This window comes from Podarcis melisellensis (assembly GCF_964234715.1).
Source record: "Podarcis melisellensis genome assembly, chromosome: 1".
Taxonomy (NCBI): domain Eukaryota; kingdom Metazoa; phylum Chordata; class Lepidosauria; order Squamata; family Lacertidae; genus Podarcis; species Podarcis melisellensis.
Window position 1 is genome coordinate 111,333,109 of NC_138528.1, and position 25,021 is coordinate 111,358,129.

General features: G+C 43.3%; 1 protein-coding gene across 5 annotated transcripts in view; it reads left to right on the plus strand.

Annotated features, from left to right (window-relative positions):
* PDE1A (phosphodiesterase 1A) overlaps window positions 1–25,021 on the plus strand; it is a 159,380-nt gene that overhangs the window by 109,269 nt on the left and 25,090 nt on the right. For 4 of the 5 annotated variants that reach the window (XM_081921869.1, XM_081921873.1, XM_081921871.1 and 1 more), the window contains exons 2-6: window positions 3,081–3,194; window positions 14,729–14,911; window positions 15,929–15,995; window positions 18,410–18,526; window positions 23,629–23,769. In XM_081921869.1, the coding sequence (XP_081777995.1) occupies window positions 3,081–3,194; window positions 14,729–14,911; window positions 15,929–15,995; window positions 18,410–18,526; window positions 23,629–23,769 (622 nt within the window). Of the gene's footprint in view, window positions 1–3,080; window positions 3,195–5,911; window positions 6,065–14,728; window positions 14,912–15,928; window positions 15,996–18,409; window positions 18,527–23,628; window positions 23,770–25,021 lie in introns of those variants that run through there. The other variant, XM_081921872.1, reaches the window with a different exon arrangement.

Consider the following 25,021-nt stretch of genomic DNA (forward strand, 5'->3'; position numbering starts at 1 on the left):
TATACTTGAAGGAGCGTCTCCACCTCCATCGTTCTGCCTGGACACTAAGGTCCAGCGCCGAGGGCCTTCTGGCAGTTCCCTCGCTACAAGAAGCCAAGTTACAGGGAACCAGGCAGAGGGCCTTCTCAGTAGTGGCACCCACCCTGTGGAACGCCCTCCCACCAGATGTCAAACAGAAAAATAACTACCAAACTTTTAGAAGACTTCTGAAGGCAGCCCTGTTTAGGGAAACTTTTAATGTTTAATAGGTTACTGTATTTTAGTGTTTAATTGGAAGCCGCCCAGAGTGGCTGGGGAATAAATAAATTTTTATTTTTATGGGTGGGGTATAAATAAAAAATTATTATTATAATTATTATTATTCCAAAGAATAAAACGCAATTGGGATTAAGGGGTTTTATCAGGACAGTGGAGGGCATGTGAAATAGGTGCCAATTCCATGGGGTCCTGGGTGCCCAAGAACCCACAAAATTCCCCATGTAGGTGCTGGGCACCCACAAATTTCGGACCTGGGCTCCCATGGTCGCAGGGCCAAACTGGCACTCTTGGCACTGTGTGCTGTGTCCTGCACAGGGTGGGGCACAACAATGGGGGGGGGTCCAAGGAGGGACAGTTGTAGAAGAGTGAGAAATGTCTCTATTTTCATCTGTGGAATGTCAGAAGGCATGGAATAGGACCAGGCTGATCTTATTATTGCTTCAATATTCCTTGGGTGTTCAAAAGCGTATAACCCTTAATGGCAACCTCCATTTGCCACTCTCTGTCTTTAAGTAAATGCGAAGAGCCAGAATGGATCAATGTTGTTTTTTAAGCAGCATTCGAAAGGGCAGTTGCTCTAGAAGTACTAGCCTTTGGGCTTTGCACTAATCAACACGCAGAAAATGACACCGGGGCACCTCGGTGCTGCGGTACATCAAACGTTCAGCAGAAGTTGGGAAAGGTTTGCGTAGCTTTTCTTGTATTGCATTTATTAAGTGTAATCGAGCTTGATCAAATATTGAGCACAGGTCTAACGAAATCCTAGAGGATGTTCCTTGGGGCCTCATTATTTTCAATTAATTATCATTTTATAGGTAGGCTCTGAACTATGCCTAGGGAACTGCACCAGCACACCTTAATTCTTCACACAGGAGGAAGAAATGTGTAAAACTAATTTTCTCAAAGGAAATTAAATGGCCACTAAAGCTGAATCTCATTTAAAATGTATCTCTTTTGCCCAGAGCTTGTACACGATTAGAAGTTGAGCACGATCACAGATGTAGTCTTACGGGTATTAACAAAATCATATTAAAAGTGATACTGGCCTTTTTCTTTCTTTCTTTCTTTTACTCTGAAAATTATTTCTCCCTCACCCCGTGGTGCTTTAAAGCAAAACTCCTGGACTGCATTTTAGTTTGGGAGAGTGGGAAATGAAGAAGAAAAACCTTTATGGGTTAGGAATCATATTTCTTCTAGAGGTTAGCATAAACAGCTTAGTACAGGGTTCCCTGAACTTAGGTCTCCAGCTGTTTTTGGACTATGATTCCCATCATCCCTCACCACTGGTCCTGCTAGCTAGGAATGATGGGAGGTGTAGTCCAAAAACAGCTGGAGACCCAAGTTTAGAAAACCTGGTTTAGTAAAAGGAAATTATGGTTGGTGGATGTTACCACTGTTTAATGTGAACTTTAATTTGTATTACTGTTTGCATGGTGATATTTTTCTCCTGTATAAATGCAACATCACTTTCACTTTTGTCTGTGTGATTTATGATCGAGCATATCCTTTTGTTTCCACTAGTTCAGTCACAAGGTATCCTGCCCTGCCCACACCATGACACATGATTATTCCTCAAAAGCAGGGTGGGAAATTTGTCTCTTTCTGGATGTCATTGGACTACAACTCCCATAATGCCTGACCGCTGCTGGCAATGCTAGCTGAGATTGATGAGAGTTGTGGTCAAACAGCATTTGGAAGGCCACGAATTCCGTCTTCCTAATTAAGTGCTTGCATTGTTTATATCTAGGTACTCGGAGGGGCAAAAACTAATGATCACAAATAGCCTGAAAACGTGCTGCTTTATTTCAATTTCATATTGACTACATCCTAGCCTTTGAATTCTACCAGGTAAATAGAGTTGCCAGACACTGACAGCAGCAGCAGGGGTTGGAGAGGGGGAAAAACCCCTTCAAGAATTGATGGCACACTTAATTTATTTATGGACCAAAACCCAAAAGGTTCCTAGTGTTTTCCACTAGTGCAAAGTAAATTGCAAGCGCACATGAATTCATATATCCCATGTGGTGCAGTTTGACTTGTGGCAAGGATCAAGGGTGAGAATTGAAGTCTAAAAAACCCCAAATTTGACATCCACAAGTCTAATGATGCCTTTCAAAGCACAGGCAGGAGTTCCTATTCCTTTGGATATAGTCTGTGTGCATTTTCATTGAAATGAATGAAGTCTTCATACATGTAGTCAAGCTCCAGGTGTACAATGGAGTATACTTGGGGCCTGCATTCTGGGTAAAATTATGTCAGCCTGGATAGCTCAGTTGGTTAGAGCATAGTGCTGATAATGCCAAGGTTGCAGGTTCGATTCCCCATATGGGACAATTGCATATTCTGGCATTGCAGGGTATTGGACTAGGTCTGGGTGATCCTTAGGGTCCCTTCCAGTTTTATGTGTAGGATTTTGGTATATGAAGTAGTATTGAACTACGTTTTACTCACAGTGGACCCACTGAAATTAATGGACCTAAGCTATGCTTCTGATTTGACACACACCACTTCTCTGCTGCCCCTGTGTGTTTCCCATACATCATATAAATATTGGAGACCTCACATTTCTTTTCCCTTTGGGGTCAAGCTTCTTTGTTGTGGTTCTCCTGTATCAAGCTGTCAGATCGACGACTGCAGAGGCAATTGAAGCATTGCTTGATAGCACTGGATGTCTGAACCACTCATCACTAAAGTTCAATAATTTTAATGGGTGTAAAACACCCATTGTCAGAAACCACCTTCCACAGAAGATGAAGGAATATACTGTTTTGGAAAGGACAACTAGTTTTGCCTTGAATAATCTCAGATTTTTTTTTTTACAGATTAAGATGTTTGGTGAAGCAGCTGGAAAAAGGTGATGTTAATGTGGTCGATTTGAAGAAGAATATTGAATATGCTGCATCTGTCCTGGAGGCTGTATACATTGACGAAACAAGGTAGGTCTACAGAACTTGGGGCAATTGACTGAATCTGGCTGGATATATTTGTCTAGCTCTCCATTCATCCTACCACCTGTCTGTTGGAAGAAGGACTTCTCTGAGTTACATCACATCTGCACAAGTCACGACTAAATAAGATGGTAATGTAATCCTTAGGCCAGCATCCATTTTGGAGCTAATGTAGCTGCGTAGCTTTGAACACTAAAAAGGAGGTCAGTTCTAAATATTTGAATTATTTTTCTGAGTTCAGAATCCAGAATGTCCTTAACCATGTTGAATGCTGCCTTTTTGCAATCTTTATTCTCAGTTCAATAGAATTAGATGTTTTTGGGAACAGAAGGTGCTCAATGTTGTTCAATTACTCTGACCGTTAGAATTTGTCTCTCAGTACATCTGTGATTAATTAGCTTTCTGTATGGGTACACATGCAGAAAGTCTTTTCTTTCTTCATCCCAAGCCTTGTACATACTTGACTTTGATTGAAATGGTTTCACAGCTAATTTCATGCATCTCATTTTTACAGTTAGAAATAATGTTTAGGGTAGCCATGTCAATGAAACTGTATCTAGTGTAAGACCAATTTCCAGCGTGTTTACCTAAGTTTTACATTTCACAGTCTTGACTTTCTCAACATTTTTGTATCGAATGGAATGTTCTCCCAAGTCTGGCTGCCAAAACGTCTTTAGGATCACTTGGATTTGGAGTCTATGTTTGGTCCTATTTCCTTATTAAATTTAAGGTCTGGTGTTTTCATAATTCCAGGAAGCCAGCCAACCTTGTTATATAGTAAGTGTGATACGTGTGATTTGTATGACTTTCTTGTTTATTGTATGAACACACTAAACATGATACATTTGGAGTTAATAAATAAGAGAACAAGAGGAACAACCTGTCTGTGATTTCCTGTAACCTCTGCTGAGAAATGAAAATTAATAGACAAGGAGCAGAAGCCATTATCCAACAATTCTGCATCATACACAGATTTCTGTGCTCTTGTCCAAGTCAAATTTTTGTCATAGCCTTTAGCTATTCTGTTTGCACCAGTATTGTTGTTGTTGTTGTTACATTATGAGTTGGGGGGGATCAGTCTGGACGGACCCTAAGTCCCCTCTTAACCTTCCATCCTATACCTTCAGTCTACCAGCCTTTCTCAACCTGTGGGTCCCCAGATATTGTTGAACTACGGCTCCCATCACCCTTAGCTAGCAAGGCCAGAGCTCAGGGATGATGGGAGTTGTAGTCCAGCAACACCTGGGGATCCACAGGTTGAGAACCGCTGGCTCTAGTCTAATAATAATAATAATAATAATAATAATAATAATAATAATAATAATTTATTTATACCCCATCCATCTGGCTGGGTTTCCCCAGCCACTCTGGGCGGCTTCCAACAGAACACTAAAATACAATAACCTATTAAACATTAAAAGCATCCCATTGTCAAAGTAAGGCTTTAGCTGGCCAGTTAACTGCTCATCAGCATCTCAAAGAATGTGATTAGTGATGGCGCTTTCTAGGAAAGGGAATAAGTTCCCCTCCTTTCCTTCACTGAGCTGCTAGCTGCTATGCAGGAGAACAATAGCCAGAATGGTGTATGAGAGCTGAAAGGAGACAGAGACATGCTCTGTGCTGGATCTAAAGCTGTTACGAATTGAGGAACAAGGCCTCATGGGGTATTAATGTCATGAGCTCCCTTCCCATCCTATACTATAAAACCATATTGACTCTAAAGACACCACAGTTTTCAACTGACCTTCACTCAAAGAAAACCGAACCCTGGAAAAGCACTTAGAACCAAGGGTGCCAACTTGAATAAAATATTGGAGTTGGACATGCATAATCGATCACATGACATGGCACACAAACATCATTTGAAGGAGAATTCCCCTCAACTTTGGAGTGCCCTGGCACCCTCAAATATTTGGGGGCGGCGGCAAAGGGACCTCGGCTCCTAAGATTTTGTTCCTGTGCTTGGAACCCCTGGAGTCTCTCACCACTCAGAGATTGGAGCGATATGTAACATAACTATTACTATTACTTACGCGGGTGGCACTGTGGGTTAAACCACAGAGCCTAGGACTTGCCGATCAGAAGGTTGGCGGTTCGAATCCCCGTGACGGGGTGAACTCCCGTTGCTCGGTCCCTGCTCCTGCCCACCTAGCAGTTCGAAAGCACGTCAAAGTGCAAGGAGATAAATAGGTATCGCTCCGGCGGGAAGGTAAACGGTGTTTCTGTGCGCTGCTCTGGTTCGCCAGAAGCAGCTTAGTCATGCTGGCCACATTACCTGGAAGCTGTATGCCGGCTCCCTCGGCCAATAAAGTGAGATGAGCGCCGCAACCCCAGAGTCGGTCACAACTGGACCTAATGGTCAGGGGGCCCTTTACCTTTACCTATATTCATATTATTACATCTAGATATTACCTTTCACTCGAGGAGTTCCAGGTGACATATAAAGCTCGGGCTCTCCCCCTTCCTGTTTATCCCTGTGAGGTAGATTAGGTTGAGAGACTGTGACAGGCCCAAGGTGATCCTCAACACCGAGTGAGTATTTGATCCTTGGTTTCCCAAATCCTGGCCCATTATTCTAATATACAATACTAACTGTGGGAGGGGCACATGGGGCCACTCCTCCTTTAGGTGGGCAGAATCAGCTGTAGGGGACATGATCCTGTCACTCTTCTGGCAGGCAGGGTCAACATGAGGTCACAATGGCCAGCCTTTCTTCTTCATCAGCATGGGGGCAGCACCGGTTGGCCCCCTCACCCCAACTGATTCAAGCAGCCACCTGTGTGTACTATGTGCCTTTCTGTAAGATACTGCCGCAAGCTGAAAAATGAAGCCATTGTCAAAATAAGTTTCTTACTGAGGTGAGTATATGTAGCGGCATGTTGTAGCTTCATGACAGAGTAGAAATTTAAACCTGGGTCTCCCAGATCCCAGTTGAGCACTCCGCACAATATAGTTATTTCTACACACGCAAAAACTTACAGCCAATTTGAGAAAACAAGTATTATCCAACTTAAAGATCACTAATGTCTACAGTGATATTCCAAAAATTTATAATGAAATCTTCCAAATGTTTGTAGAGCTTAGTACTCCACCTAAAGTTTGGGTACTTAAACATACCGCTAGCCCTTGGTTTGATGATGAATGTTTCCAGCTAAAAAGAAAACTGCGCCAAACATTTAAAAATAATCGCACTAAACTAGAGCCCTCTTATCTTGATGAAAAAAGAAAATATCATTACATTCTGGCCGAAAAGAAACAGAAATACGCAACCCAAAAATGGCTACAATTATTTGACTCAATTCAGAGTAAAAACAACAAAGCGTTCTGGAACTTAGTGTATGGAGGATTGAAAGCCGAAAATCAACTAACTCTACCACCAATTGCAGAATCCAAATGGTCCCAATACTTTACATCTGTATTTAACAATCTACATAGTGAACTTAAAGGAAATGAAACCACTAAAAATAAAATTATTAAACTCCAGGAGTGGCCAAGGGTAGAGGAAGAGGAAATTAGAGAGATAGTAAAAAATTTCAAATCGGGGAAATCTCCTGGGCCAGACGGTCTACCAATAGAACTATTTAAGACCTATATAGATTGGTGGGCAGAACCCTTAGCCCAACTGTTTACGCTTATAGATAAATATGGGATCATACCTGAGATATGGCTAAGATCAATAATTATTCCAATCTTTAAAAATGGCGACCCAAAAGAACCAAGGAATTATAGACCGATAAGCCTTCTATCAGTGATAGGGAAAATCTACGCTAAGCACCTCTTATCTAAACTCCTTACCTGGATGAAAAATCTAAATTTACCAGGGAAAGAACAAATAGGTTTCTCCAAAGGTTGCTCTACACTAGACCATTGTCTTATTCTTATGCATCTGGTTGAAAAATACAGATCCCAAAGGCAATCTAAGATATACGCTGCTTTTGTAGACTTTCGTGGTGCATTCGACTCAATTGACCGCCCAAAGTTGTGGAGGAAACTCGCAGAATTAAAAATTGATCAGCGCCTATTGATCCTAATCCAAAATCTACACTCTTCCAATACCTGTCAAGTCAAACTTAACATCAAAGGTCACCTTTCATCAGACATCCCAATCTCGAAAGGGGTAAAACAAGGGTGCATTCTTGCCCCCTTTCTATTTAATTTATTTTTATCAGACTTGCCAGATTACCTTCAGAAAATAGAATCACATGCCCCTAAACTTAATCAGAAACCAGTTCCTCTCTTACTATACGCAGACGATGCTGTCCTACTATCCTTAACGAGCTTGGGTCTAAAACGTCTTATATCTTCACTGATCCTCTATTGCGAATGTAACAAACTCTCTATAAACTATGAGAAGACAAAAATTTTGGTCTTCTCGAATGGTTGGAAATTAGAGAAATGGAAAATAAGAGGGCAAGAAATCCAACAAGTGAAAATCTATAGGTATCTGGGAATCTTATTCCAGAGCAATTTAGGGTGGGCAACCCATCGCACAAATGCCATAAAACAGGCAAAGTGCATCTCATCAGCAGTTGCCCGTTTTTATTATCAGAAAGGTAATCAATTTATTCCTGCGGCAAATCAGATATTTCAAACAAAAGTGCAATCCCAGATATTCTATGGAATCCCGCTATGGGTCCAAGCATATAACAATGATTTAAAAAAGATTCACTCTAGCTTTCTGAGACGTATTCTTGGACTCCCAGCTATGATCAAATATGAAACAATGTGTGCAGAAATAGGCATACACACAATGGAATATTGGGCATGGTCCACCTCAATAAAGTATTGGTTACGCTGCCACTTCCGCTGCCCTCCATCAAGTCTGCTCGCTGATTTGCTCAAAGACTCCTATAAATCAAGATGGTATCAGCACCTCGAAAAAAAGATTGAATCTTTAGGTGTCGAGCTGGAGTCCCTGTACAATTCTAATGAGCAATATATTTCCCATAATATCCTAACTAGACTAAAGGATGTCGAGAGACAAAATATTATGGCAGCTGTAAACAAAATTTGCTCCCCCATATTCTATGAATTAAATATCTTAGATAGCAGAGCCAATTACGTCACTAAACTAATAATCCCAGCCCAACGTAGGGCTTTTATGCTGGCCCGCTTGAATGTTTTTCCCTCAGCATTTGTCAGGGGAAGATATCAAAACATTCCTAGAAACAAGAGACTCTGCAGATGCTCTATGAATGTCCCGGACACTGTAGAGCATATTCTCCTTCATTGCCCATTGTACAGTACGCTCCGTCAACGCGTGCTGTCCCCTCTTTTGGGTGGTCTGGAACCGCAGCAAGGTGAATGTGTGGGATTCTACCTATCCGACGTTGACCAAAGGGTAACGGCGGGGGTAGCCGAGTTTTTGGCAGCAGTCCTCCAAGGAGCAGGTTAACAAGGAAAACCACTGACTCTATATGTATATATATATATGTACTTAGCAAACTGCTGCCTTTTTATATATATTTCAAGGCTTTTATATGTTATTTTCTCTTTTAAGGTTTTATTTCCATAATGCCTAATAAAGGTTTGATAAAGTAAAGTAAGTAGTTATTTCTAGGCAGAAACTCTGGTGCATGAAATGGCTTCACTGATTCTCCCCGAGAAACATCCATCTTCTAAATATTAAAATACTTCTGAATTTATTTAAGAATTGAGGGAGCATGGAAGAATGACAGATTTCTCACCTCATAGAAACATTCCCTATGAAATAACTGGCTTTGCAAAGTCACATTCATACATTTTCTGCTTGGAACAGGGGCCCTACATTGAGCTAAAGTAGATCATTCACGCTGCACTTCTGAAACTTTTAGTCTCAAAGATGTGCTTCCAGAGCATGTGGTTCAGAATGCTCAGAATGTACTTTGATTAAGCAGCACCCCAGATCTTTTTTAATATAGCCAGATACCAAAATGGATCATTCAGACTGGCTTGCAAAGTCCCCACTGTCCCTCCTCTGCTTCTTCATTCTTCTAAAGCATCTGCTGTATTACCACAAATCGGAACTGTTAAAACATTCCCAAAAATTCAAGGAGAACTATGATGGGATAATGAGCTGCTTGTGCGTAAAAGCTTGATCCCTCTGGTGTTTGGCTGGTCAACCAAACCGAGGCACTAACGGAGCCTCCCAAGGCGTGACTCCGTTAGTCGCTGGTAGAATCTGACAGTGGGCGTCTACGAAATTTACGCCAACATAAAAGTTGTTTCACGGACATGCGCCTTCGTGACTCTCTGCGTGACAGCTTCCGGCGAAGGGTGGGAGTTGCCAACGGGGGTCTTGTTACCTCTGCACTATTCTCACTAGAAGTATCCCAGAGCCCTCCCTCCTCCAACTCCCCTTCTGCCGTAGCTTCTGCTCTCCCCCTGCTGGTTCCCTCCTCCGCTGCAGAATCTCTCCGAGTCTGCTGGAGCCTCTGCACCATCTCTCTTTCTGATGGCAGTTCCCTGACAAGAACATTCAAATGAAACATTGTACACAATTATCCCAGCCTAGTGCTTCGATGCATTTGGGGAGCACTTGCCTACATAAATCCCTGGCCTGTGTCACAAGAGTTAAATTTTCAGGAGTCCCCAGCTAGCACAATAAGAATGCGTAACAGTTGGCTAGTCCAGACCCCATTATGTGTTTAATATGTGTGTTTCCCACTTGCCTAGAAAGTAATAGCTTTTAGTGGAAAAATCAATAAGGCCTGATTGTATTTTTCCTGTTGCTGAAGGTTGGGGGAGGGAGCAGATATGAAATGCATTTGATTCAAAGTAATTCCAAACTTTAAATTAAGTTTCTTTGACTGGAAACTTTACATTTAAAATTTGAAACTGTAGTATACCGTCCAACATTTCTCTGATGAAAATAGGGACATCCTATTCAATAGTAGTAGTAGTAGTAGTAGTAGTAGTAGTAGTAGTAATAGTATACCCCACCCATCTGACTGGTTTGCCCCAGCTGCTCTGGGCGGCTTCCAACATATATAAAAACATAATAAAACATTAAACTTTTTTTAAAAAAAACTTCCTTATACAGGGCTGCCTTCAAATGTCTTCTGAATGTTGTACAGTTACTTATCTCCTTGGCTTGGAGGTCGCATAACTCCATACCCTCCAATAGTTCTCCAATGAAATTAGGAACATCTCACCACATGCTCCAACATTGCTCTGGTGAAAATAGGGACGTCCTAAGGGAAAGCAGGATATTCTGTTTAGGGAAGCTTTTAATGTTTGATGCATTACTGTATTTTAATATTTTGTTGGAAGCTGCCCAGAGTGGCTGGGGAAGCCATTATTATTATTATTATTATTATTATTATTATTATTATTTAGAAACCAGGATGGCATCTGTAATCCAGGACTGTCCCTGGAAAATAGGGACACTTGGAGGGTCCGTGCTGTAGCCATCATGTGTATCTTAATGCTTTATGGGAGGTTATTCTGACCAGTTTCATACTAGAAGAACACAGATCTGGAGCTGAGAATGTTGCTGGCCTGGAGCTGGGGCTGCTGGGCACCTGTATATCCCAAAGTGTGGGATTTTAACACATTCCCCCATAAAGAATGAGAGAAGCCTATCTTGAAACCCCCTAAAAGCAGGGGTGGCAAACCTGTGGACCTCCCACAGGTTGCAGGACTCCAACTCCCATCAGCCCCAGCCAGCGCAACCCAATGGCCTGAGGTTATGGGTGTTGTAGTCGATCAACCTCTGCAAAAGACGCAGGCTTCCCACTTCCCACTACATTACTGTAGTAAAGAAAAAGCGTTTTGAATTCGTTGTAAACATGCAGCACCAGATAGCGCTGGAGAGCAAAAAAAAAAATTATTTGTGATATTCCATAGCATTTTTTCTCCTTCTGTTATAATCAGTGGCAGAGCTTCATGCTCTGGCTCCGGGGGCAGAGAGCAGGCAGGGGGGCTGACAAATGTCCCGGGGACGGGGCATGCTGCCCGCAGGGGCATGGTGTACATTCTGGGGCTGTGATGCACCGCCTGCAGGGGCGTGGCACCCAGCTCGGGCAGGGGGCCAGGCGTGATGGAACCCCACCGGGATCACGCTACCGGGGGCGATGTGCTCCCCCCGCTCCCTCTTCCTCCACCAGTGGTTATAATGATTTAATTTCTGACTTATTTATAGAGCCCCTCCCCGCCCCGGTGTGTAAAGGTATAGGTAAAGGGACCCCTGACCATTCAGTCCAGTCGCAACCGACTGGTTGCGGCGCTCATCTCGCTTTATTGGCCGAGAGAGATGGCGTACAGCTTCTGGGTCATGTGGCCAGCATTACTAAGCCACTTCTGGCTAACCAGAGCAGCGCACGGAAATGCCGTTTACCTTCCCGCCGGAATGGTACCTATTTATCTACTTGCAGTTTGACATGCTTTCAAACTGCTAGGTTGGCAGGAGCAGGGACCGAGCAACGGGAGCTCGCCCCATTGCAGGGATTCGAACCGCCGACCTTCTGATCGGCAAGTCCTAGGCTCTGTGGTTTAACCCACAGCACCACCTGCGTCCCCGCCCCAGTGTGTAAGGTAAAGGTAAAGGTACCCCTGCCCGTACGGGCCAGTCTTGACAGACTCTGGGGTTGTGCGCCCATCTCACTTAAGAGGCCAGGGGCCAGCGCTGTCCGGAGACACTTCCGGGTCACATGGCCAGTGTGACATCGCTGCTCTGGCGAGCCAGAGCTGCACACGGAAACGCCGTTTACCTTCCCGCTAGAAAGCGGTCCCTATTTATCTACTTGCACCCGAGGGTGCTTTCGAACTGCTAGGTTGGCAGGCGCTGGGACCGAGCAGCGGGAGCGCACCCCGCAGCAGGGATTCGAACCGCCGACCTTTCGATCAGCAAGTCCTAGGCGCTGAGGCTTTAACCCACAGCGCCACCTGTGTCCTACTGCCCCAGTGTGTAGATCCATACAAAATTGTGTTTATTAGGAGAAGTTTACACTGAAATGCTAAAGAATTTTCATGAACATGTCCCCCCCCCGAATTGCTGCAGAAATGTAGAAAATGTAGAATTTAAGATTAGAAAAAGGAGAAACCAAGAGAACTGAAATGGACAAATCCTCTGGTTAAGAGCCAGCTAGGTTTGAAATCAGACAAGTGGCTTGTTGAGGATATGCAGAGATTGGCCAAGATGTTTTGATGCCTGGTGAAAAATTGTGTCCCTAATCATTTGTGTGTACACTGATGCATAACAATTAAATACATTAATGATATGTTGCCTGCTATTTGCATTTTACCATGTGCCACCTGAGGCCAGCTGCTTCACCAGTCTGCCTCCACGGGCAAGGCCCTGCCCTTAATTAGCAATAATAGAGGGGTTGCCTGCAGTGTCCGCTGAAGAGAAGGCAGAGGTCTTTCAGTCACTTCCAGCACCTCACAGCATGCATTTGATGTAACTGAATTTCCAGGAAACAAATAACACCTTGGAATTAGATTTTCTCCTAACCTTTCGCTTGAATTACTACTGAGGTCTCATTAGACACAAATTTGTCACAAAGAGAAGAGGAAGATCACAAACAGAAAAAAAGAGAAAGAGGAGGATGAAAAAGAAGAAGACGAATAAGCTAAAAGAAGTTCTTCCCCTTTTTATGGTCAGACATTTCCATGACAGCGTCCGCCAACCAGGTGCCCTCCAGATGTTTAGGACTATGGCGAGATCCTCACCATATATTGAAACATTTAAAACACATGACTTCACTCAAGGAATCTTGGGAACTGCTGTTTCCACCACACAGAGCTACAGTCGACAGCAGTGAAATATACTCGGAGTAGAGAGTGGATTTCATGCTCTTTATTCAGCTCATAGTGTTGAAGAGGAATAAATGTTCCCCCAGAATGTCTGCTTTCTATACATTATTTACACAATGGTCCCCACGTGATTGGCTAATTCCGGGATTCTCCTGTAGGCCAATCAGGTTGCGGATTCACTTCCTCCTGGAGCTGGATTGGGAGGCTCCTGTGGACCAATCAGACTGCTGCATTCTGGATCCTATTGTTCTAGGACCAATCAGACTGCTGCATTCTGAATCCTATTGTTCTAGGACCAATCAGACTGCTGCATTTTGGATCCTAATCAACTCAGTACATAACAGCACCCTTAACAAACTGTGATTCCTAGGATTCCTGGGGGCCGAGGGAGTCGCCCCCAAGAGTGCCTTAAAGGGTGGCCTTTAAATGTATGGTGTGGGTGAGCACTATGACCCTCTTAACTCCCTGGCAGTATAGCCATGCTGGGTGAAGTATGGTGAAGTATGTTCCACCACAGGTAGAAAGTCTCTCTCCCCCCCCCCAATATATGGGCAAGATACTCATAAAAGTAGCCCTGAAAAACACAACTGAAGTAGTCTTAATTTGGTTGTGATCCTCTGACCAGTGCCTGAGATTATTTCCTCCTTGCCCGCCTCCTATTTTGAAACCGCTCATTCCATTATCATAACAGCAAAGTCCTTCAAATATTATTTCCCATTTGCTAGCTGAAGTGCTACTGAGCTGCTTCTTCTCCCAAGCAGAAGTGGGCCTTCGAGAGCAAACAATGTTGGAGAAAGGCAAGGTAATCAGTTCTTCAAGCTGAGAAGAGAGTCAGGGCAGCTCTTCATGCCCACTTCATTATTCATTTCCTGGAGTAGATGATGGAACATCAGCAAAGTATATAATGGAACTGAATATAACAGAATACCAAAGGAAACCATCTTGAAACCTAAAATGAGTATGCAAGATTATCAACGAAGATTGTAATGTTTGTTGTTTATCGGGCTGAGGATGTTCTGGGGTGCTGATAAAGTTATTTTTGATATTTGGGGATACGCTGCTGATAAGATTTTGACCTTCATTAGTCAGGTGCTAATATTTTCCATTTAATGATGGTCTACTCTAGATCATAATGATGTTGATCTTATTTTATTCTATTAAGCCCCTTTAAGGCATTCTTAAGTGGGGATGCACTGTTGTGCTGAGGTGTTTCTTGCAGGGTTCCCGTAAACTGACCAGCCTGGGAGAGACTCTTCTGAGGAAGGAAGAGACTCCCAAAACCCAGTTAAGGGAGGGGGGTTGGGAGCCCTTAGGACTATTACTGAAAGTTACCTCAGGAGTTGGATTTATTAATGGGGTGGGTACCTGAAGGAAAGTGCCGCCTCAGAAAGGGAACAAACTAAAAAGCCGAAAAACCTCTGTGAAACAAATTCAGCAAACTAGCTTATTAGTTCTGAAATAACCTAAGTTTCTCCACTTGTATTATAATACCTTGTTTTAAAATAAATCTTTATTGTCATTTAAAAAACAAAACAAAAAACTGGCCAGTCTGAAAACAGGATATGGGTCTAGGTAGGCCTTTGGCCTGATCCACTAGACCTCTTTTTATGTTCTTTTCTGCACCACAATCCAAAATTATGCAAGACTGCATTTAACTTCTGCAGGTTGGGTTTAGCTAAGGTTGGGTTGAGCTAAGAGCTTTGAGTGCCTGGTCCATATTTTCCTCTTCCTATTCTGAAGTCTGCAGATCTTCTATACTGATTCATGCACCCGATATATATTTACAGGAGACTCTTGGATACAGAGGATGAGCTGTCGGATATCCAGTCAGATGCAGTCCCGCTGGAAGTACGGGATTGGTTGGCGTCCACCTTCACGAGGAAAATGGGGATGACCAAAAGGAGGCCAGAGGAGAAACCAAAGTTTCGAAGCATTGTGCATGCTGTACAAGCAGGGATTTTTGTAGAAAGGTGAGTTCTGGCTATATAAGAACAAGGAGGACGTGGCATAGCTCAGTGGTAGAGCATCTGACTTGAGTATGAAAGACCCCTTTGGCATCTCTGAGCAGACTAGTAAAGTCTTCCCCGAGAAACCCTTAAGAGAGTCTGCCAGCAGACAACACTGAGCTTGATTGATCAGTGGTCTGTCTTGTGTTCCTAAACCATAATAAGCCATAGTTTGGCTTACCATGATGTGCAAGCCAGGCCACTGTTAAGCATGTAGCATCTTAAATTTCTTTTCTCCATGGGTGGGTTGATTCATTTGTTTTAGTCCTCTTTGTAACGATCATTTGAAGACAGGTCTGAAATCTTGATAAGTGCTAAGACGGAACATTAAAATTCTTTATATAGACTAGAAACTTAATGTTAATGTTCCGCCTTTGCACTTAGCAAGATTTCAGATCTGTCTTCAAAAGTTGTTTCCCATATGCGAAGACCACAGCAGGGTTTGAAGTGTAAGAAAACAGCAGAATATATTAAGAAACTTGTTAGAGAGGGTGGAATTGGATAAAACGAAACCTTAAAATGTAATTGTATATAAATTGAGTTATAAACATTGATGTTGGGTGAGTGGGAATTGTTTCGTTGAATAGGAATAAAATTGTTCAGTAATAAATGTAACTTATAAAAAAATGTTGTTGTTTTTTTAAAGACAGAACATTAAAATTCTGTTTCACCTCCCATTGGCCAAGAAAGTGTTATCTTAAAAACAGAAAAGCATGTGGCACTATTGAAAGGGCATTGGCATAAAATGCAGAGATCAGATATAAATATCAACAAATTCCATTGTAAGTTGGCTTATGCCTTCCCTTGCTTTCGGGAGCAAACATTTTTGGCTCCCATCTTTCACAAGATTTTAAGGGTCTTTTTTATATCAAATTTCAAACTTCTAATTGCAAGGGGAACTTTTCCAGAACTGCTCCCAAAGCATAAACACATCACCATTAGTTTTCAGGTGCTGTTTCATTGACGCTTCTTTTCTTCTAGAATGTATCGAAAGACCTCTAGCATGATCGGTTTGGCCTATCCAGCTGAAGTGATGTTAGCTTTTAAGGTGAGATCAGTTTGTGGACTTTACTACAAAGTAGGGATTTGGGAGAAATTCAGTGCAGTTTCAGAAAGTGCAAATTTGGTCGGTTTGCCTTTAAATGAACGCGTACCAAAACAACCACGTGCCAAAATGCACACTTCCCCAAATTTTGCAATGAATTTCTACAGCCAGGTAATATGCACCAAAAAATATACTAGCACAAGCTGTGATTGCAACTGCAGGTGTAAGTGAAAGCAACATACAAATATTTGCTATAAGAGAAAATGTTGCTTTGGGCAGCACAAGCAATTTGGCCTTCCAAACTGTACGATCCCACTCTCCACCCCACACGTGCTGTCAGGAGCTTGTTCTACACTCGAGTAGGACCCTGGCAGAGAGATACATGCCTGACTGGCATGTTCTCTCCCTCCTTGTCTTTCGTTCGGGAGCTTCAAAAGCTTTATCCAGCCCGAACATCACAGCGACTGATGCCAACAGACACCGGCACACTTAGGGATCTGCAGAGCCTTTGCAGCTTGCGTAACAGACCTCAGCAACTCAGCATTTTGGCTAATCTACTTTATTTACATATAAACACACACGGAGCACTGCGGCATGGCTCCGTCTCTCTCTAGCATCAGACAGCAAAGAGAAAAAACAAAGAACAATAGTCCCACTTCATGGAACACAATAACACAAACATCCTGTCTCCATCACTTCCCACTCTGTGGAGTCAAAACATACACCGTCATGTGATAGACAAAAATCCCATGACTGCAATCATGGAGCAGGAATTCTAACACGTGCTGTTTGGGAAGCCCCATTGCTCAAACAGAAGTCCTTGTGATGGGGCTCGAGAAGCTGGATCCCACCCATATATTCTAGCTACTGAAATATAGTACAACCAGCCCCAACCTGGCGTCCTCCAGGTGTTGTTGCGCTACAGTTTCCCACATTACTGACCAATGGCCATGCTGCCTTGAGCTTGACCCCTTGCTTGAGTGAACCATTTCCTAAGTGTTTCAGTATCAAATACACACGCAAGGACATGTTTTTCCGCTTTCACAAAAGGTTTGTGATTGTATGGCTTCTTCCGCTTAGTTGTGATGAAATTTAGGTATTATTGGAATGGTAAGATGTATCTGTTTTGAGAGGTGTTGCTCAAAAAGGTAATCATTGCTATTGTTTCAGTAATAATAATAATAATAATTTATTTATATCCCCGCCCATCTGGCTGGTTTTCCCCAGCCGCTCTGGGCGACTCCCAGCAGAATATTAAAAACACAATAAAGCATCAAACATTGAAAAGTTCCCTAATCAGGGCTGCCTTCAGATGTCTTCTAAAAGTCAGATAGTTGTATATTTCCTTGACATCTGATGGGAGGGTGTTCCAAAGGGTGGGCGCCACCACCGAGAAGGCCCTCTACCTAGTTCCCTTTAACCTCACTTCTTGCAGTGAGGGAACTGCCAGAAGACCCTCAGAGCTGGACCTCAGTGTCTGGGCTGAGCAATGAGGGTGAAGACACTCCTTTAGGTGTTCTTTTTCAGCAAGGCTACCCCCACCCTGTGATTCCTTCTAACTTGAAGTGGTAGCTTATATGCAGAAAGGTTTCGAGATGAGGGTGTTTTTCAAATAAACAGTCCCAACATCTATATTATGAGGAATCGCAGTCTAGCAAGAGTCCTTTGCCACACGCATTTTGGTTTTCAGCCCAGAGCAAGTTGGGGACTGCAAGAGACTAAAGACCTGCGGTAAGAACATTTCTGGTGCCAATATGATTCCCTGACAATTATGGGATGTCAGGGTAACAGGTTATTGAGTGAAAATTACTTCATAAACAAAAAAAACAAAAAAAAACCTCCTTCCAGTAGCACCTTAAAGACCAACTAAGTTAGTTCTTGGTATGAGCTTTCGTGTGCATGCACACTTCTTCAGAATCTGAAGAAGTGTGCATGCACACGAAAGCTCATACCAAGAACTAACTTAGTTGGTCTTTAAGGTGCTACTGGAAGGAATTTTTTTTGTTTTGACTATGGCAGACCAACACGGCTACCTATCTGTAACTATTCATAAACAATGTTGAACATGATCCAGCCAGATCTGAGCACGTTTAAGACTGAGCATTCAAAAACTCAAAACCTCAGTGCCATTGGCCATGTCTAGGAAGGAAGAGTATTACATAAATGGGGTGTCAGGACTGAGTAGGTCCTTGTACATGTTGTTGTGGCATACTAGTTTTCAGGTAACTGTGGCAAAATAACCTCCTTCACGGGTATAGGCAGGTCTATAGATGCACCATACCTTATTCTCAAATGGTGCTTGTTGCTTGAATGAAACAGAGTTTAATTGCTGCCCCTTCCCTGAATTTTCTGTCTCCTATTTGTGGAGAATGTATGCAAATCCTTAATTATCCCCCTTCCTCAAAATTCTTTTACAGGATGTTGATAAATGGTCGTTTGACGTGTTTGCCCTAAATGATGCAAGTGGGGGACACAGCCTGAAATTTATGATGCATGAATTATTTACCAGATATGATCTATTGAACCGTTTCAAGGTAAGAGGCTTTCCCTTAAAGAACTACCACATCTACCCACACCTAAACATATGCCAGAGAAGGGAAAACAGGCATATGATTTCTTTACAGAGAACTGGAGAATATTTATTCTATTCATCCATATTGTTTTGTTATTGAATATGCAGGCCAAATTTTAATATATATATATATATATATGCAGGTTTTGGTGTTCTCGGGTGTCTTCCCGTGTAAAAGTTGGGGTGTCTAGGCGACGTTTCGACGAGGTCTCACTCGTCATCTTCAGGCTGGTGCTTTCGGCTTCTTGTTACTGGAACAGAGTACTGTTCCAGTAACAAGAAGCCGAAAGCACCAGCCTGAAGATGACGAGTGAGACCTCGTCGAAACGTCGCCTAGACACCCCAACTTTTACACGGGAAGACACCCGAGAACACCAAAACCTGCATTCCTGTACCCGTGAAAATCTACGAAAGCAAATATATATATATATATATATATATATATATATATATATATATATATATATATGTGAGATATTTGCTTTCGTAGATTTTCACGGGTACAGGAATGCAGGTTTTGGTGTCCTCGGGTGTCTTCCCGTGTAAAAGTTGGGGTGTCTAGGCGACGTTTCGACGAGGTCTCACTCGTCATCTTCAGGCTGGTGCTTTCGGCTTCTTGTTACTGGAACAGAGCAGGATCTCAGTGTTTGAGTTCCTATAAATACTGTTGAGGGGGTGTGGTGTATAGCCTCCAATGTTCTGGGCAGAGAGGAAGTTCCCAGGCTAGTGTGCCTTTTCTTCTTTTGTTCCTTAATTACTTGAGGGATATCCTGAGTGATTTCTTGAGTGATATCCTGAGTACCACTTAGGTGGGTCATTAGGTGTGGATTAGTTGCTAAAGTCTTTGTGTCTTGACCTCTTGAACTTTGTGAAGAGTTTTTCTGAGAATATGGCTGTACTGCACTTAGTTGTGCTCTGGCTTGGCTTCGTGTATAGGGGCGAGCTGTGGTTTTGTGGCTTGTGTCAGCCAGATCTGTGTAGGGATTGCAGGGGGGTGCAGCATCCGGAGGTGCCTCCATGGTTTGGCTACTGGATGGTGTCTGTAATTTATCTGTGGAGAGGGTCTGGGTTTGGGTCTGGTGTGGTTGATTGGTGATGGCGTTCTGTGTGCCTCTGGATCTGGTGTCAGTTTTTGTGGGGAGGGCTAATTTCCAGATGTCTGGCAAGCGGGATGTGTCGTCACGCTTGTTCATGTTGTGAGGGTGTTTCTCTATCTCGATGGCTTCCATGATTATTCTCTTGTGGTGATGTTCCATGTTAAAGAGCAATTTGGAATCTGCAAAATTAATTTCGTGTCCTGTTTCTTTCATGTGTTGGAAAAGAGAGGAAGTTTTTTCTTCTTTTTTGACGGCATTCTTGTGTTCTGCGATACGTGCATTTATTCGTCTGTTTGTTTGTCCAATGTACGTGGCTGGGCAGACTTTGCAGGGTATTTCATAGACCCCTTGGTTTTCCAACTGGATTTTATCCTTGGGGTTTCTGAGGATATTGGCTATTTTTTGGTTGGTGCAAAAGGCTGTTTTGATATTGTGTTTATGGAGGATTTTGCTAATTTTATCTGTAGTGCCCTTGATATAAGGAAGGAGGGCCATGCCATTGTTTTCTTCTGTGTCTTGGTTTTTGGGGGGTGTTTCTTTTTGGATTAGCTTCGTAACCCTGTTTTGCTGGTATCCATTGGCAATTAACACATTTGAGAGATTCTGTAACTCAGTTGTCAAGTGGTCTTTGTCAGCCAGGCGTTTGGTTCTGGAGATGAAAAACTCAGTTTTCTCAGAAAAACTCTTCACAAAGTTCAAGAGGTCAAGACACAAAGACTTTAGCAACTAATCCACACCTAATGACCCACCTAAGTGGTACTCAGGATATCACTCAAGAAATCACTCAGGATACCCCTCAAGTAATTAAGGAACAAAAGAAGAAAAGGCACACTAGCCTGGGAACTTCCTCTCTGCCCAGAACATTGGAGGCTATACACCACACCCCCTCAACAGTATTTATAGGAACTCAAACACTGAGATCCTGCTCTGTTCCAGTAACAAGAAGCCGAAAGCACCAGCCTGAAGATGACGAGTGAGACCTCGTCGAAACGTCGCCTAGACACCCCAACTTTTACACGGGAAGACACCCGAGGACACCAAAACCTGCATATATATATATATATATATTTGCTTTCGTAGATTTTCACGGGTACAGGAATGCAGGTTTTGGTGTCCTCGGGTGTCTTCCCGTGTAAAAGTTGGGGTGTCTATGCGACGTTTCGACGAGGTCTCACTCGTCATCTTCAGGCTGGTGCTTTCGGCTTCTTGTTACTGGAACAGAGCAGGATCTCAGTGTTTTAGTTCCTATAAATACTGTTGAGGGGGTGTGGTGTATAGCCTCCAATGTTCTGGGCAGAGAGGAAGTTCCCAGGCTAGTGTGCCTTTTCTTCTTTTGTTCCTTAATTACTTGAGGGATATCTTGAGTGATTTCTTGAGTGATATCCTGAGTACCACTTAGGTGGGTCATTAGGTGTGGATTAGTTGCTAAGTCTTTGTGTCTTGACCTCTTGAACTTTGTGAAGAGTTTTTCTGAGAAGATGGCTGTACTGCATTTAGTTGTGCTCTGGCTTGGCTTCGTGTATAGGGGCGAGCTGTGGTTCAAGGGCACTACAGATAAAATTAGCAAAATCCTCCATAAACACAATATCAAAACAGCCTTTTGCACCAACCAAAAAATAGCCAATATCCTCAGAAACCCCAAGGATAAAATCCAGTTGGAAAACCAAGGGGTCTATGAAATACCCTGCAAAGTCTGCCCAGCCACGTACATTGGACAAACAAACAGACGAATAAATGCACGTATCGCAGAACACAAGAATGCCGTCAAAAAAGAAGAAAAAACTTCCTCTCTTTTCCAACACATGAAAGAAACAGGACACGAAATTAATTTTGCAGATTCCAAATTGCTCTTTAACATGGAACATCACCACAAGAGAATAATCATGGAAGCCATCGAGATAGAGAAACACCCTCACAACATGAACAAGCGTGACGACACATCCCGCTTGCCAGACATCTGGAAATTAGCCCTCCCCACAAAAACTGACACCAGATCCAGAGGCACACAGAACGCCATCACCAATCAACCACACCAGACCCAAACCCAGACCCTCTCCACAGATAAATTACAGACACCATCCAGTAGCCAAACCATGGTGGCACCTCCGGATGCTGCACCCCCCTGCAATCCCTACACAGATCTGGCTGACACAGGCCACAAAACCACAGCTCGCCCCTATACACGAAGCCAAGCCAGAGCACAACTAAATGCAGTACAGCCATCTTCTCAGAAAAACTCTTCACAAAGTTCAAGAGGTCAAGACACAAAGACTTTAGCAACTAATCCACACCTAACGACCCACCTAAGTGGTACTCAGGATATCACTCAAGAAATCACTCAAGATATCCCTCAAGTAATTAAGGAACAAAAGAAGAAAAGGCACACTAGCCTGGGAACTTCCTCTCTGCCCAGAACATTGGAGGCTATACACCACACCCCCTCAACAGTATTTATAGGAACTAAAACACTGAGATCCTGCTCTGTTCCAGTAACAAGAAGCCGAAAGCACCAGCCTGAAGATGACGAGTGAGACCTCGTCGAAACGTCGCATAGACACCCCAACTTTTACACGGGAAGACACCCGAGGACACCAAAACCTGCATATATATATATATATATATATATATATATATATATATATATATGTATGTGTGTGTGTGTGTGTTGATTGCTTTGTTATATACAACTGCTATAACTACCAGATATGGGAATTATGGCATATTGTTAACTTGCAAAGAAACATTTTGCACACAGACACACCTAAAGGAAGTTATTTCATGTCATTTATTTATTTATTTGTTGCTAAATACTCTGTGTTGACACATGTGTATTGTAATTAAATTATCATAAAATTTATATGCCGCTTGATTGTAAAAACAAAAACAAAAAACCCAACAACCTCAAGGTGGTTTACAACAGGACAAAAGAATAAAATCAAGAAAAAAATCACAACCATCGTTTAAAACATACAAAAGTTAAAATACTAAAACAGATTAAAATTGCCCCAACTTTCTAAGGATCTGGGTACACTTGTCTAAATAGGATTATTTTTAGCAGGTGCCAAAAAGAGTACATTGAAGGCTCCTGCTTGATCTCAATAGGCAGGGAGTTCCAAAGTGCAGATGCCATCACACTAAATTATAATTATAATTATAATTAAATGTTATAATTATAATTATATTAAAAACACGATCAAACATTAAAAACTTCCCTAAATAGGGTTGCCTTCAGATGTCTTCTAAAAGTCAGATAATTGTTTATTTCCTTGACATCCGATAGGGCATTCCACAGGGCCACTACTGAGAAGGCCCTCTGCCTGGTTCCCTGTAACCTCATTTCTCTCAGTGAGGGAACCGCCAGAAGGCCCTTGAAGCTGGACCTCAGAGTCCAGGCTGAATGATGGGGGATGGAGACGCTCCTTCAGGTATACTGGGCCGAGGCCGTTTAAGGCTTTAAAGGTCAGCACCAACACTTTGAATTGTGCTGGGAAATGTACTGAGTCCTTACAAAAAATAATAATATGCAACGTGTACAGAGATGACTTGAAGTGGGCTGGCAATCAAGGGCTCAGGCCAAAAGAAGGGCAAGCATCTTAGGCAGGAGCTGGGCTGAATAAATGCAGGAGACCGAAGGCCAGGAAACTAGTGCATCAGTTTGGCAGTGACAGAAAACAGGTGCCACCCACCCAAGTGACTATTTGCCTAGACTGAGTGAAGCTTCAGTAGCTTCAGTTCTAAGCAATCCCACAAGATGGGCTCTGCAATGTCACCTGTTGTCCATCTCAGCACAGGAGGATTATGGGTTGTTGCTAAATGTCCTATCGGCAGGTACCAGTTTGCATACATGCTGGCTGATTTCTAGCTGGCGCCATCCCCCAAACTCAGGATGGAAGATGGCATGGCAAAATTAGCACCCTCAAATCTGCTGGTGACCCTGGTGATTATTACTTGTGCTTGCCTCTTGCAGATCCCTGTTCCTAGCCTTATTTCGTTTGGAGAAGCTTTGGAAACTGGCTACAGCAAACACCGAAACCCTTACCACAACTTAATCCACGCAGCTGATGTCACCCACACGGTGCATTGCATCATGCTTCTTACGGGGATCATGGTAAGAAATAATGAGCTGGTCGGGACATGGTGACATAATGCAACCTATTAGTGAACACTGGTGGGAGACATACTGCAAATATATATGTTTTTTTGGGGGGTAGGCAAACCAGAGGCCACAATCCAAAGAGCACCTTTAAAGGCAAAGGGTAAAGGGACCCCTGACTATTAGGTTCAGTCGTGGCCGACTCTGGGGTTGCGGCGCTCATCTGGCTTTATTGGCCGAGGGAGCCAGCCAGCACAGCTTCCGGGTCATGTGGCCAGCATGACTAAGCCACTTCTGGCAAACCAGAGCAGGCACAGAAACGCTGTTTACCTTCCCACCGGAGTGGTACCTATTTATCTACTTGCACTTTGATGCGCTTTTGAACTGCTAGGTTGGCAGGAGCCGGGACCAAGCAATGGGACATCACCCTGTCGTGGGGACTCGAACTGCCGGCCTTCTGATTGGCAAGTCCTAGGCTCTGTGGTTTAACCCACGGCACCTTTAGGGATGCTCAAGGGCAGCCTGCTTCTAGGCACTGTCAGCATTTGACTCAGCATTTGACTATGACTTTGGAGTCACTAAAATAAAGCTTTTGATGGTAGCCAACTCTCTCACGGTCCATGCATTTTTTTTTAAGCTCTCTCTCTGCCCAGAGATTAACAGAATGCCAGCCTGAACCTTTTATCCTTGGCTATTTATAAGTATCCTGATGGCAGAAATGAATGAGGAGCAAGATGCTAGGAAAGCTATATGGTGTCTTGAGGTATATGTGGCTTGAGGTTTAAGGCAACATTGATAAGTGCAAAGGTTATGGACCACTTCCTGCAACCTTTCTTGCCGTATGGGAGTATGATAGCACAAAGGCTAAGCCGGTAGTGGGGAACCTGTGACCCTCCAAATCTTCTTGGACTGCAGCTTCCCTTGGCCCCAACCAGCATAGCCATTGGTCAGGGACTGGGGCAGCCCAAGATGTCTCAGAACCTGAGGCAAAACACCCCCACGATGGGGGCGCCAACTCTGTAAGGAGTCTCCCTCATTGGGTGGAAGGGGAGTTTTCCACAGAGCTTTGCTACCAGTTCCTCTCTGCCCCTAGAGGCCAGGGAGACAAGCTGCAAGGCTGAGTGGCAGAGCCGGGTGATGCCCCTTAAGTGATGCTGCTTGAAGCAGCCACCTCACCCAATCTCACGGTTGGGCCGGCTCTGTCATGGACAATGGGAGTTGTAGTCCAGCAACATCTGGAGGACATCCCCATCCCTGCTCTGTATTA